This window comes from Cydia pomonella, chromosome 26, assembly GCF_033807575.1.
Source record: "Cydia pomonella isolate Wapato2018A chromosome 26, ilCydPomo1, whole genome shotgun sequence".
NCBI lineage: Eukaryota > Metazoa > Arthropoda > Insecta > Lepidoptera > Tortricidae > Cydia > Cydia pomonella.
This window is the reverse complement of record NC_084728.1, coordinates 8,231,603-8,246,047: the sequence shown is the minus strand read 5'-3', so window position 1 is coordinate 8,246,047 and position 14,445 is coordinate 8,231,603. Positions and strand designations below refer to the sequence as shown.

Sequence of the window (14,445 nt, the reverse complement as noted above, 5' to 3'; positions counted from 1 at the left end):
ATTGCACATGGCGCTTGTAGTTGTATCATAGTAGAATCTATGCGGAAAGAGAAGAGTCGTGGAAGGTATGGGGCCCAATACATTCCACGACTCTTCTCTTTCCGAACAAACTCTAGTAGAGTAGTGATTTGGTAGAGTGGACAATCACTACCAAATGTTATTTGTTTATTATATACTTACGCTGGTGGCTCGCACTGGCACTTCTTTTTCTGTTATTCACGTGATGCATATAACTGAGCGCCACAACTTGAGTAGCATCGATACAAGCGTGGGTAGCATCTAATTTGGTTTATGTCTTCGAGCAACACCGGCTTCCATCATTGCTCGAAGGTTTATGCGGTTGCATGCAAGTTACTTGTGTCATGTGCAAGAGCCAATCTTTAAAAACCCTATTATTATGACAACGGTATGATAAAAAATATGTCAGAAACGTATTTTAAATTCTTATTAATATTCTAAAACTTATAATTCCAATGTAATATTCCAATGTATTCTTATTTGCCGTTTAATTAAAGAAACAGTCAAAAACATAATGAGCTCAAAGGAAACAAAATTTAAAAAATCTCGCACTTCGGTTTGGGTATTAAATTCTACAAGAACTTCACGATCTAATTCACCGCGCAGCAAAACCAGAGAACAAATTTTTCAAAGATACGTTGACGTAATAGATTCAAAATCAGATATTTCCACCGTTACAAGGCAATCTGAAAATGTTGAAAGACCATTTACAAACTTTGATGATGAAGAATTAGCTTTTAAAGCCAATTTAAACAGTAACAAAATTGCATGCACCAGCGATAATATGAAGAAGCTTATTCTTATGGGTAAGTCTACTTACTACTTACTATTATAGATTAGTATTAGATTATCTCCCGGTTGAAACTTGTCTGAGTCCAGAGAAAATGCGATAGAAATAACACTAATTTAATTAACATAATTCCTTAGTGGTTAATAAATCGAACAAACATGGAATTCTCTGAAAAGATCATCCAGAGTTTGGACCCTCTGAGACTGACTGCTGTACTGCTAGGTTGGCATTGTTGGCAACCATCTAAAAAGGTGGTGATCTGTGTTTGCCAAGTCGGGCGTCTGCTAACTAAATTGCAATTAAATTAAAGAAAGGAAATGCGCTTGTCAAACAATGGAATGAACCGTCCGGGCAACAAATCGTTGCCAACTTGTCTTGGTTTCACTCTACAAGCCCCGCCTGAAGTCGTGATTTTTCTTTAATTTTAGTTTCTAAGTGACTGTTAATAATACCGGTGCTTGAAACTGTGAATGTAGTTATGTGCCACGGGCTGGCCGCGAGAGCAATTCCCAGTAGATGTAATTACTGGCGTATGGCAACGATTTTAATTTGTGCGCAGTAAAACAACACAACGGAAGCGGTACTAAACTTAAAAATCGGCCAAAAACATGTCAGGCCATGCTCAGTGTAGGGTTCCGTAGTTACCAATTCTGTTAAAATAGGCTAATCGGGGACTATTACAGTCTGTGCGGAAAGAGAAGAGTCGTAGAATGTATGGGGCCCAATACATTCCACAACTCTTCTCTTTCCGAACAGACTTTAGTAAGTATCATGTACATTACATGCAGAAGGGGCTACCTTCGCAGGGCTTTGTACGGCTTTTTACTATGAAGAGGAGACTTTTTACAATAACTCAAAAACGACTTGACCGATCATGTTCTCTATTTCATCAAAATTATTTGATAAGGTTTTATTTTGACTATTTTTGTGCATATTTTTAGACCCATGGTTCAAAGATTAGAGGGAGGGGGGGGGGGGGGAGGGACACACATTTTTTTTCTTTTGGAGCGATTATTTTCGAAAATATTAACTAAATCATAAAAATATTGTTGGAGACGTGGAGACTATTGGTTTCAAAAGACTATCCAACGATACCCCATGTTACACCATTCGATTAAAGCCAAAAACATCGAAAAAAATTGTATGGGAGAGGTACCCTACAAAAATTCTATTTGTAGTTTATATTTTACTGTTCTGTTCCGTGATTTATGTATCCATGCAAAACTGCAGCTTTCTAGCACTAACTAGCAGGGAGCAAAGCCGTGGACGGACAGATAGGTGGACAGGGCGCAACTATAAGTTGACCACGGAATCCTAATATAGGAAATGGTTCTTAGGGTTTATCTTTCACTTTTTTTAATCGGTTGAATCATGAATAATATATCCAGTCAAACAACTTTGTTAGTAAAAAGGCGCGATTTTAAAATTTTCTATTCGTGTCTACATTTTTGCTACTGACGGAAGTGGCTTGAAAGACTATATTCATTTTTGACGATGGATGTATGGAAAACACCTTTCAAGATGAAACTCTAATAAAATGTAAACGTAACATTGTAATAAACCCTCTTCTTGAGTTTCAGATTAAAGTATTCTCTGTGCTCTGTGTTGATTCGGGTAAAACGTTATCTGTACTGTACAGTCAGCATCAAAAGTAGCGGATGAAACAACGCACCAAAAGTATCTGATATTTCGGATAAATTTTCGAAATATACATAAATCTCTAAAATTCACGTCCAAAAGTATATCTTTTACAGTCTAAATTGTTCTACATACAGAACTATTACTTTTTGTTAAGCTGTTACAGAATGGTAGATACTTTTGAAGCGTTGTTTGATCCGCTACTTTTGATGCTGACTGTACCTAAGTATAAACCCTGCCCTGCGGTATTTCTGGACCGATACGACCAGAACTCCGACACTAAAAGAGTGTAATCCCATCTTAAAGGCTGGCAACGCACTTGCAACCCCTCTAGTGTTGCACTGCCGTGTTATGATAATACACCGGACAAGTGCGAGTCGGACTCGCCCACCGAGGGTTCCGTACTTTTTAGTATTTGTTGTTATACCGGCAACAGAAATACATCTTCTGTGAAAATTTAAACTAACTATCACGGTTCATGAAATACAGCCTGGTGCCAGACGGACGGACAGCGGAGTCTTAGTAATAGGGTCCCGTTTTACCCTTTGGCTGCGGAAACCTAGCACCTAATTTTCAGAAATCGCGAAATACTATTTAATATACGGCCTTAGTCTGTTTCTTGGTTGGTACAATCTTTTATGCTGTTAAGTTGGTACTACTTCTCAGCTGTCATAATCATAACCCATCTGATAAATAGTGTCAAATTGTCAATTTGCAGACGAGTACATGCGAATTTATGCATTTATATTGATTGCATTTGTATAAAAAACCAAGAGTGCTACTTTTTTGGTGGTTAGATACAGTTATAAAAAATGCCGGAATTTGACCTCAAAGATTCCCTCATAACATCACTTAATGGTGAGTAATTTTCTGTTGCAAATCTAAGTTTCACGTTTTCGTATTACATAATTTTTGTTTCTCGAAATATTGTGTTGTTTGTATGACACAATTGTTTATTTATAGATGCCGAGCGCCCTATTTTGATGTAATTCTGTGCTGTCACGAGTTTGGTCCGGTTTTGTCTTCTCTTAAAATGAAAAACGGGGATCCAATTATCTTTGGTACATAAGATTTTGTGCGTGTGTGTGAAATTTGATTTCATTAACCAGAATTATAGGTGTTAACAGTATAATCAATGTATACTTTTTACATATGTGTTAACTAGTAGCAATTATTTTATAAAACATAACCTAAAATTTTCAAGTGTCTAACCATAACACAAGGATTTGCTTTTATAACATTTTCTTTTAAACTTAACTCTAGAGACTGGATTATCCTATACCTCTATAGGTTTAGTTTTACATGTATCACATAATATTCCTTATTATAGTCTGTGCGGAAAAAGAACAGTCATAGGTTGTATAGGTTCCTCTACATTGCATGACTTTCCTCTTTACAAGCTTTTATTTAACTTGCCCAGTTAGTATGTATGGGACAAATCTTGCATGTTAAATATGACCCACTTCCCGGTTTCCGATTAAGCTGAAAATTTGCATACATATGTAAGTCGGGTGACAATGCAATATTATGGTATCATCAAGCTGATCTGATGATGGAGACAGGAGGTAGCCATAGGAACTCTGTAATAAAACAACACAACCTAATTGTGTTTGGGGTTTTTAGAACTGTCTCGATGAGTATTAGTTGCCTGTGGAAAAAAATACAGTCAGCGAAAAAGCTTGTACCAAAAATGAAATTTTTGCCAAAAACTTATCCCGCACAGCAATATTTAGATAAATTCGAGAAATAGTTAATTTTACTGGGCATTTTCTGCAAATCTACAACCATTATGACTATTTTGCGTAATCACCTATTACCAATAAATAATGAGTATGAGTATGAGTATGAGTAAAATACGTGATAGTAATACTCTAACCTGCCCGTTCCTTATCACTCACCGTTCCGTGCCACTTAAAAAAGGCGCCAGCCGGGTTGCACAAAATCGCCTGAACTACAACACATTACCCCCCATAAAACCTAGTGAAGCTTTCATTGCTAAATAATATATATACCGTTCTCAAAAATGCTCAAATTGTGTAGAGTATTTTAATGTGAGGAAATTTTGTTTTAATTTTTCTCAAATTATCTCTTCATCAAATTAATTGCACATTTTCTCACTCTAACCAAAGTGCAAAATATAATGTTTCCATATTCTACTTGACTTATGATTACAATGTGCATATGCGAGTCACCCAATGGTACCCAAGAGAGGGAGAGAGAGGAGCAAAGAGACCTCTAATGAGATGGGATGATGACATTGCGCAGGTAGCTGGCCGCACCTGGAGCAGAGTGGCAATAGATCTGAGAGAGTGGAGAAGGTTGGAGGAGGCCTTTGCCGAAGGGCAAGCAGGCAAAGAATACAAAAGATGGGAGATAATAGAGAGATAGTAGTACTGTTCTTTGTCCTGTAAATAAAGGCTATTTTATTTTTTTATTTTTTATTTATTTTATTCATAAACATGTGGTATATATTTCAGCCCAAGAGCCATGGCCGGACAATGTGAAGCTGTTCCAGCCATACGAGGTGGAGCAAATACTGCTCCCGGATAATGCTAGCTGCCTGGCCGTTCAGGCCTTTTTGAAAGTGAGTTAACTATGGCATATTACAGTTTTAATTAAATCAAAATATCCTATTCAATGAATGAAACTGAGTCAATAGGGAATATTACGCAAAACTTTGCGTAGAGGGCGCTATTAGCACAAACTGAGGGCCTACCGCAAAAAACGAAAATGAAATATCGTTATCTGCTTCTATCACTTTTGCACATTTGAGCAATAGAGAGGCAGATAACGAAATTTCAATTTTCGCAATTTGTGGTAGCTTCTCTGTAAACAAACCGCCTTGATGCATCAACGTCATAGTGAAAACTTGTCAAAAGACTGTGTAAGGTATATTATGTATAAGTTAATCTACACTTTAGAATATGTGCTAGTGCTGCACTCTGGCGGCAGAATATTCTAGTAATTATAGCGTATTATTCACTTGCATTATATTATAGCGCATTGTACACTTACTGGGCTGATTATAGGCTGCACAAGCATAAATATGAAAGATGTAGCTTGCTCAGGGATTGTATTGTATGCAATGAACATACTATTTGACTTGAAAGTTTTTCTCAAGCAAGATTGTTTACGCTGTTACAACATTTTTCAAAAGTATCCCTATTTAGATCAAGTTTTTAGAGGTCCTGTAATCCACTAGGAACCCTTATAGTTTCGCCATGTCCGTCTGTATATCTGTCTGTCCGTCCGCGGCTTTGCTCTGTATTCGTTAGTTCTATAAAGCTGAAATTTGATACGAATATATAAATCAGTTAGGACAAAGTCGTAAAATAAAAACTAGAAAATTGATTTTTATAGGGTGGCGCCCCTACACGAAAAGTGGAGGTGATTTTTTTTCGCTTCAATCCTAGTGTGGGGTGTCGTTAAATAGGTCTTATTTCTTGTTAAACATTGCTGGATATAAGTAGCTATATTGTCATTTTTCCCATTATTTGTTATTATTTCATTATCTATTTGATGTTGTGAAGAATTTATTAAGCATTGATTTTTGATGATGACTTGTATGTACATATATTTCTAGACATTTTATAATTGTATATAATTTTCGTTGACGATCATAAGATAAATTGTTAAAGATTAGTTTAATATAATTTATATTGTAATTTCATATTATGAAATAAATAAATCTAAATCTAATCTAATCAAAAAATATGAAAAAATATGAATAAAACTCAAGAACAACTGTAGCAATCCTGATAGGTTCAACCGTACTTGAATTTTTGTACAAAGTCTTATTTTCCGCTAGGGGAACTACGAAACTCTACACTAAGCATGGCTCGACATGCTCTTGGCCGGTTTTCTCATATCGTATTGTAAGGCGGCGGAGGACGCATCGTACAAGCAAGAAGAAGCATGTGCCATTTGCTAGACCTGATCATTTTAGAATGAATATTTATTTTAGAAGAAACGTCATTTTCACAACACTGACTGAAATTCCACGTTTTTCTCCCCAGATGTGTAACCTTCCCTTCGAAGTGGAGATGCGCTGGAACGCCGAGTTCATGTCGCCTTCCGGCCGCGTACCCTTCATCAAGTGTGGGGCGTTCGTAGTCTCAGAGCTAGAGCCGGTGGCTCAGTTTGCTGCCAATAAAGGTGTCTCACTCTGCAGCCAGCTGAGCTCCGAGGAGAAGGCTGAGATGCGCGCATACATGAGTCTTATTACTAATGTGCTGGTCAACGCTGAGGTAAGCCTAATAGAATACGTAAAATTATGTCTAAGTTAAGGTTTAGATTTGTTATATATTTGACCTAATTAAATTAAATTATCATATATTTCGACCATCTAGGATCATACAACAAACACAAAAACATAATATATTACACCGAAATAAATTAGTTAGTTGATAAAATTGAAAATTTAAAAAAAAGCCCTTTATTCTTTGCTCGTTAGCACAGTTGCAGGTATGAAATTAAAATTTATATCTAATTAATGTTTTGTTCAAGAATCCCTAGGGTGGGTAAAGGCCTCCTCCAGTGCTATCCATTTGTACAAAATTTATCATTATAATAAATTGATAGATTCAATTAAAATTAGATATAACAAATTGCCAAAATTACATGTCAATAGTACCTACACCTACTTATCTTACATCTTTTTTTTTTTTATACTACGTCGGTGGCAAACGAGCATGCGGCCTGCCTGATGGTAAGCAGTCTCAGTAGCCTATGTACAACTGCAACTCCAAAGGAGTTACATGCCCGTTGCCGACCCTAACCCCACCCCCCTCGTTGAGCTCTGGCAACCTTACTCACCGGCAGGAACACAACACTATGAGTAGGGTCAAGTGTTATTTGGCTGCGGTTTTCTGTAAGGTGGAGGTACTTCCCCAGTTGGGCTTTGCTCTAGATCTGGAATGACATCTGCTGTGCTGTGCCCTACCACACAAGGCGAGATTACATTCACATTGCCCATACCTCTCTTTTGGACGTAGTTTAAGGACATACCCGGGTCCAAGGACATACCCGGGTCCAATCTAGTGTTATAATGGGAATAAAATGGGAAGTTTTTTGACACCATTCATAAACGCTCGCTAGCCCGCAATCCAGTGAAACACTAAATTAACAGGTTGATTTTTTATCACATTTTACTCTAGGTTAATATCTTAACAAAGTTTTTCAATTAGTTATGACTACCTAAACTAAAGTGTTGAATGAATACTACTTACTTATTTGGCGCAATGACTCCAACAAAAGAGCACGCCATTTCACCCGGTACTGCGCGCATTCACGCCAGTTTTCACTGACGCCGAGCGGAGTTCTACCTACTCTCTATCCGCCCACCGGATACTTAGGATGAGCTACACGACGGCGCCAAGTCGACCCAAAAATGCCCCCTTTACAGCACGATCTTCACCCATTCTATCGAGGTGGCCTAGCCAACGGAGACGATGTGCTTGAATTAATGATATGGCAAAAAAGCACTATTCATTGTTTCAGCTGTGGATATCCTGGATTGACGACGAAACCTACAACGCAGTGACCAAAGTGCGCAACTCTTCGGTGTACCCATGGCCGCTTGGCTGGATCCAGACTCGAACCAAGCGCAATATGGTGGCTAAGCGACTCAAGGCACTGCATTGGCATGACAAGACCTTAGACCAAGTTCTAGCTGATGTAAGTATTCCAACCCAACCATGATTTCCCTCCACCACTGCCTTAGTTTTTTCAGCAAGTTTCTCATAATCATTATAGCAAATATGTCATATTTTCTTATTTTTCTTTCCATTTCTAAAGTAAGGACGTTAAGCACGAATAATTTCGAAAATCGACTCGCCATTCTCTATCTCTATCGCACGCGTATAATTATATTTCTGTCCCACTCGCACAGTGGCACTGACCGCCGGCATCATGGGTACAGAATAAATAATAGTACTACCGTACAGAAATGACTCTTCCTACAAAACCTAAGTTTGACAGCGATTCAGGGACGAATCATGTTGTCCTTTTCTAATGTACAGCACTATCCCTTTCGGCTGTTTAGGGTTGTCGAAATTCAAGTGATCTTATCTGTGGTTGTGCACGCAAAGGAACGTCAAGTTTTACCAACCAAATAATTGGTCGTGGCAATGCGGAGCCGAACGGAGCCGAGAGCGCCCGAACGCTGCAGTTTCCCCCCCCCCCCACTGTCATGGGCGAGATAGTAATATATTACGCGCGTGCGACTGAAATAGTAAATTACGGGTCAACATACAATATTCTTCGTGATTAGCGTCCTGACTTTACTGAATGCCAATGTGTGTAAACCGATCCATATTTATGTGGTCTTGTTGTTTGCAGGTGGACCAGTGCTGCAATTCGCTGAGCCAGCGTTTGGGAGACAAGGACTATTTCTTTGGAACGTAAGTTTTACATATTAAGCAACATAATGATTCATAACCGTGTGAATTATGATAATATAATTATAGTGTAATGTGACTGCCATTCTGATGAGATTAATTTAATTATTTAAATATGTATACAGATACTACACCTGTATGTAGTGACCTCGCGATTCGTAAATACTTCATAATTTGGTATTATCTATGTATTATTACCAGCAGCAGAGATAACTGATCCCCCCCCCCCCCCCCCCCCCGTGTTCAACTATCTCTGCAGCTGACTGTACATATCGATTCAATAAGCCTTTAGCCTTGTTTTTGTAGCCCAGATCAAATAATAGTTCTATAGCCCCACCCTTTTTGGGGCTTGGGCCTCTGGGCCTCGCGCCACGCTCATGGTGAAGCCAATAACCTAACCTTACTCTCCCCTACCTTCCCTTAGCACCACCCCCTCGGACGTCCTCATCTACGACCATATCCGCGCCATGCTCAGGGCCTCTGGGCCTTGCGCCGCGCTCGTGTTGAAGCCTATAACCTAACCTTCCCCTCCCTTCCCTAGCCCCACCCCCCTGGACGCCCTCATCTACGGCCATATTCGCGCGCTGCTCGGGGCCTCTGGGCCTCGCGCCGCGCTCATGATGAGGCCTATAACTACGGCGCTGCTGTTTCATATGCTGCGGGTGGCCAATCTGACGCAGATGACTTTGACGGTGCGTTTAATACGAATTTATAAGGAGTATTTTTATAGGTATTGTGTTGTACATTATGCTGAAATTGTGATTGTCAAAAGTTTACGCATGACAGTATCTCTTCTTCCTCGCGTTGTCCCGTCATTTTGCCACGGCTCATAGGAGCCTGGGGTCCGCTTGACAACTAATCCCAAGGTTTGGCGTAGGCACTAGTTTTTACGAAAGCGACTGCCATCTGACCTTCCAACCCAGAGGGTAAACTAGGCCTTGTTAGGATTAGTCCGGTTTCCTCACGATGTTTTCCTTCACCGAAAAGTGACTGGTAAATATCGAATGATATTTCGAACATAAGTTCCGAAAAACTCATTGGTACGAGCCGGGGTTTGAACCCGCGACCTCCGGATTGCAAGTTGCACGCTCTTACCGCTAGGCCACCAGCGCTTACGCATGACAGTATAGTTACCAAAAAATAGAATTTGTCTCTAGGGCACCATTATTTCATCAACTTTATGCGTCTTATGCTATCTCTGAATCTTTGCGACCATTGTAGGTACCGATATTATTGCCATGATGAAAATTAACTAAGTCTAAATTACAGTTTTTGTTATAATATGTGTTCTTTTTAAATTAATAAATTGAAACTAGAAGTAGTTATCGAATACTAATCTCCATCATACCACGAAAGCCACAAGAAGAGAACCTAGTGTCGCAAGTGTCCCAGCTGCGACAGTCACCGGAGCGCCCCCGAATAGTTCCACGCAACACCAGCTCACGCTTGTCTGCCAGTCTTCGGTCGTGGGACGGACAGCGCGGGGACAATACCTTGGGTTATGGTTAGTCTATACACGGTGTACGGTGGTAGTGAGTAGCCTTACCAGTCCTTGAGTCTTAACTCCATATACGGAACAAACATCGTGACTAAATGCAAGTTTATCTACTGCTACTTAGCCTTTTAAACGCCGTAGTCTGCATGATATTTAAGACATACAATATCCATCTCATTTCGCAGGAGTCTGGTAAATAAGAAAAAAAGATCCTACCGGCGGCGACACAAGCACGCTCAATGAAAAAATCTAGGCGTTTAAAAGGCATAGAAAACAGAGTATCATTTACTGTTACATAGATAGAATAGATAGATAGAATACTCTTTATTGGCATACCTCAGTAAAAGATACAGTTTAAAGAAAAACAATTGATTAGTGATAGAGGCAGACAACAGGCGGTCTTATCGCTAAAGAGCGATCTCTTCCAGACAACCTACACATACATTACATTTGCGTTTAGTAAAGTCATTTCCTGAAAAAAAATTAGAATACTTACATAGGTCGCTAGATAAGTTTTGCAATTGACAAATATGAAACAAAGAGGTGGCATATCATATTACTTTTTAAACTATATTTTCATAGACAATATTTGGCGGGAAAACATTTAGCTTCTTTTTAAATTTAGTGACCATTTAGTGACCTATGTAAATCAACTGTTCCAATAGCAAGTAACTTTATAATATATCTTAGCTGTCATGTTAACAAAATATTGTTTCACCACGCAGGCTTCAAACCATTTGCAAGCAAGCAAATAAATTTATCAGCTACCAAGGAAGGCCTAACATGCCAACCTCCAACAAGACTAGTTCGCTACGAAGAATCATATGCTTGCGTAACACAAATCCTAGATAAAGTCCTCGATAATCTAGACTTGGAGAAAGATGATAAGGAGTTTGATTTCGTTGAGTTTAGCAGCTCGGAAATGGGTGATGTGAAGACAAATTTGGATAGGATTGAGGAAGATTTCTTGGTTCATTCTGAGACTGATGATACTTCGGAAGCTACTGATATTCTGGAGAATGAATCCGGTTCCGTTCAGGATTCGAGGTAATGTTATTGACATATATCTACGGGCCTTATAGAATGCTGCTAGTTCAGTAGTGTCACTCGCGTAATCGAGTCAATCGTGCAATGTAACGCAACTAGTTGCGATCAATCGCGGGCGTCATGCGAACTCACCAACCAATCGCATTGTGGCGTTAGACTGCGCGATTGGCTCGAATTCGTGTGCGTGACACCGCTGTACTGGCCCCATTCTTTTTGCCCGTAAGGCCCGTTCTTAGATATATATCAATGGGTAATGTATAGTGTAGTTGCTTAAAATGTATAGGTATTAATTTTGGTAACTGTTTGTACAAGCCATATCTACATTGTTATATAAAATATTTCTAAAATACAAATAATTATGATATATTAAAGCGGAGTTCTCTACGACGAATAAGTATGATCGAAAGAGAAGTCACAAAATTGTATCTCGTTTTGATTACGGGACCAATGATAACATTATTTTAAAATATGTCCAATGTTTCGACATTGTAAATAGCCTAGCCAAGTCAACATCGTACATCGACAAACGCCAAGAAAAATGTATCGCGATGATTTTTTTTTCTAATGATAGAGGAGGCAAACGAGCAGACGGATCACGTGATGGTAAGCGATTACCGCCGCCCTTGGACACCTGCAACACCAGAGGGGTTGTTAGTGCATTGCCGGCCTTTAAGATGGGAGTACGCTCTGGTCTTGAAGGTTTGAAGGTCGTATCGGTCCGGAAATACCGCAGGCGACAGTTCATTCCACAGTTTAGCTGTGCGAGGCAGAAAGTTCCTAGAGAAACGCACAGTTGAGGACTGCCAACCATCTAAGCATACAACATTTTCAATTTGCGTTTTCTATCAACCATTGTTACTTGGCTAGCCCCCCTGGTGTTAGTCAGTCACAGTTCCTAGATTTGATGCTGTTTCGCACCACCCTTTCGTTTTGCTATCGTCAAAGAGAATTAAGAAGACCAAGAGTGCTCACTCCATACAACGGTTTTGTTACCAAAAAATACTATTATTTTCGTAGTCTAGGTACATCTAGCGTCAAGTAGCGGAACTCTCAGTACTGCTACCCGACAAACAATAGATGTCGCGACAAACAAAAAGTCTAATGCTCAACTATTTTCCGCTAATATTATAACCAGAGTAACCGGAACTCTATTTTCAACTCCTACGCTTACTCTGGTTATAATATTAGCTGAAAATCGTTTAGCATTGGGCTTTTTGTTTGCCGTGACATCTATTGTCGAGTAGCAGTACCTACTGAGAATTCCACTAGGTAACTTGACGCTAGATGTAGACTACGAAAATAATAGTAAGTAATTTTGGTAACAAAACCGTTATATGGAGTGAGCACTCTTGGTCTTCTTAACCTTTTGACCGCCAGAAACGTCATATGACGCGCGCAGCTACAGCCTAACCAACCTCAACCAGCCTTCATGCGTATATACCGACAAGGTTTACGATTACGCGCCGCGTACGATAGGCTTGGCGTTCTTAAGGTTAATTCTCTTTGCTATCGTAGAGATTCGTTGACTTTAAGTAAGATCCCATGATGCGATTAGTAATTGGTACTTCTGATGCGTTTTCTTGTAGTATTCAAGAATTGGATGCCGACAGCAACAGCCGTCTGGCTGTCACAGAAACGCCTGTCGGCTCTGAAATTACTTTCGTTCCTGAGACTGAAGGTTTTATTTTCATTTATTTTTCTTGTAAATTCTAGTCGGTCCTTTGAGACAATGTTATAGTAAAATGAAAGAGAGATATTTCAACCTAACCTAGCCATTTAGCACTGTAGGGAGGGAGTGATAGTCCCGTCATATAATATTCGTTATCAGGTACTTATTACTTAGAAATGAGACAGGGAATTTTTCCACTTTTCCTTTAGTTCGAAGCATAAAAGCTTATTTTATGTTGTGCAAACAAATCTTCTTTCCTTGCCAAAAACTCTCAGAAGTATTCTCATAAGGATATGGCGTTTACGGTGGCGCTTTAACCGGAAAGTCTTGCCAAGGACGCCAACGATGGCCACAGCCGACAACTTCGCCAATGCATTAGGGATTTACGCGGGACTCCGTAAAGTTCAATTTCGCTTAAATAATCGCGATCGCCTGGCGTCCGGGGCAGGGCATATTGCTTCGCCGTATGGCGTTCAAAACCCAACCGCTCAAGTCAGTGTCGAGATATAGGTCCACCGTTTAACTGAGACAGTTGATTAGAATCTAATGTACATTGTCGTGAGATATACTAACATTAAACTAATTTTATGGTTTTAACTCACGTGTTTTTAGTCTCTCGCGCGACATGTTGCGAGAGCCTAGGTCTCCTTTCCCAACCACTAACAGTGGGAGTTCGAAACATGTTACGCGAGTTACTAGAAACACGTGAGTTTAAACCGTAACATTAGTTTAACTTTAAGTTGGTAAGAAGTTATTATTTAGGTATAGCCAGCTACGAACTGGTTGAAGGCTTGACTACTTATATGAAGCTTATTTGTATTATGTACGAGTATGTTAAGTAAAATATAAACTAGTTTTAGTCCCTAAACTCAGCTAACTACAACTAGAAAATCACAGCAAAATTTCTTTACCAACCGCTTGATATAAATGATGGACCAGCTCGGTCTCACTTTAGTAGCTGTAGCTGGTGGTAGATTCTGACGTTTAAACGCAAATACAAACTTATTAAACATTTCTAGACTCCGAAGCCACCATGAAGAGTTCGAGCAGCGAGAATATTCGTGTTAAGAAGCTGATGGAATACATTCGGCAGAAAAACGCGGAATTTAACATCGGCCCGCAAGTGGCCGATGTGGACTGATCTATGTTTTTGGCAATTATTGTTTTGTTGTTGGTGTTTAGAAATATACGGGAAAAGTTATGTTCAACTTATTTCTTGACTTGTTTACACGTAATTGATCAGAATGGCAGTCATGTTCACGTAAGTTAGTTCTTTATAAATGTATGTAGATGGCATCTCTATTGCATCGTTACAATTTCGATAATCTCGTTTTAAATTAGAATAAGTATATTAGTGAAGCTTTATTCGATTCGTCACCATCCCGCTGGC

General features: G+C 39.4%; 1 protein-coding gene across 4 annotated transcripts; it reads left to right on the top strand.

The window, feature by feature from the left end:
* The first annotated feature begins 27 nt into the window (after positions 1–27).
* LOC133532237 (uncharacterized) lies at positions 28–14,267 on the top strand. Of its 4 annotated transcripts, XM_061870820.1 has the most exons (11): positions 1,785–3,304; positions 3,410–3,507; positions 4,924–5,030; positions 6,463–6,693; positions 7,946–8,122; positions 8,786–8,847; positions 9,386–9,536; positions 10,201–10,348; positions 11,065–11,386; positions 12,973–13,064; positions 14,075–14,267. In XM_061870820.1, the coding sequence occupies exons 2-11, from the start codon at positions 3,480–3,482 to the stop codon at positions 14,194–14,196; spliced, it is 1,440 nt and encodes a 479-aa protein (XP_061726804.1). In that variant the 5' UTR covers positions 1,785–3,304; positions 3,410–3,479; the 3' UTR covers positions 14,197–14,267. The 4 variants fall into 4 exon arrangements, with proteins under 4 accessions (XP_061726801.1, XP_061726802.1, XP_061726804.1 ...); XM_061870817.1 differs by lacking the exons at positions 1,785–3,304; positions 3,410–3,507 and adding an exon at positions 28–824; XM_061870819.1 differs by lacking the exon at positions 3,410–3,507 and having other exon boundaries at positions 2,071–3,304.
* Positions 14,268–14,445: the final 178 nt, after the last annotated feature.

Excerpts from the sequence above, each read along its gene's own strand:
- LOC133532237 (XM_061870817.1), top strand. The coding sequence starts at position 533 with ATGAGCTCAAAGGAAACAAAATTTAAAAAATCTCGCACTTCGGTTTGG. Across the intron at positions 825-4,923 it reads GAAGAAGCTTATTCTTATGG|CCCAAGAGCCATGGCCGGAC; the intron begins GTAAGTCTACTT and ends TATATATTTCAG. Across the intron at positions 10,349-11,064 it reads GGACAATACCTTGGGTTATG|GCTTCAAACCATTTGCAAGC; the intron begins GTTAGTCTATAC and ends TTCACCACGCAG.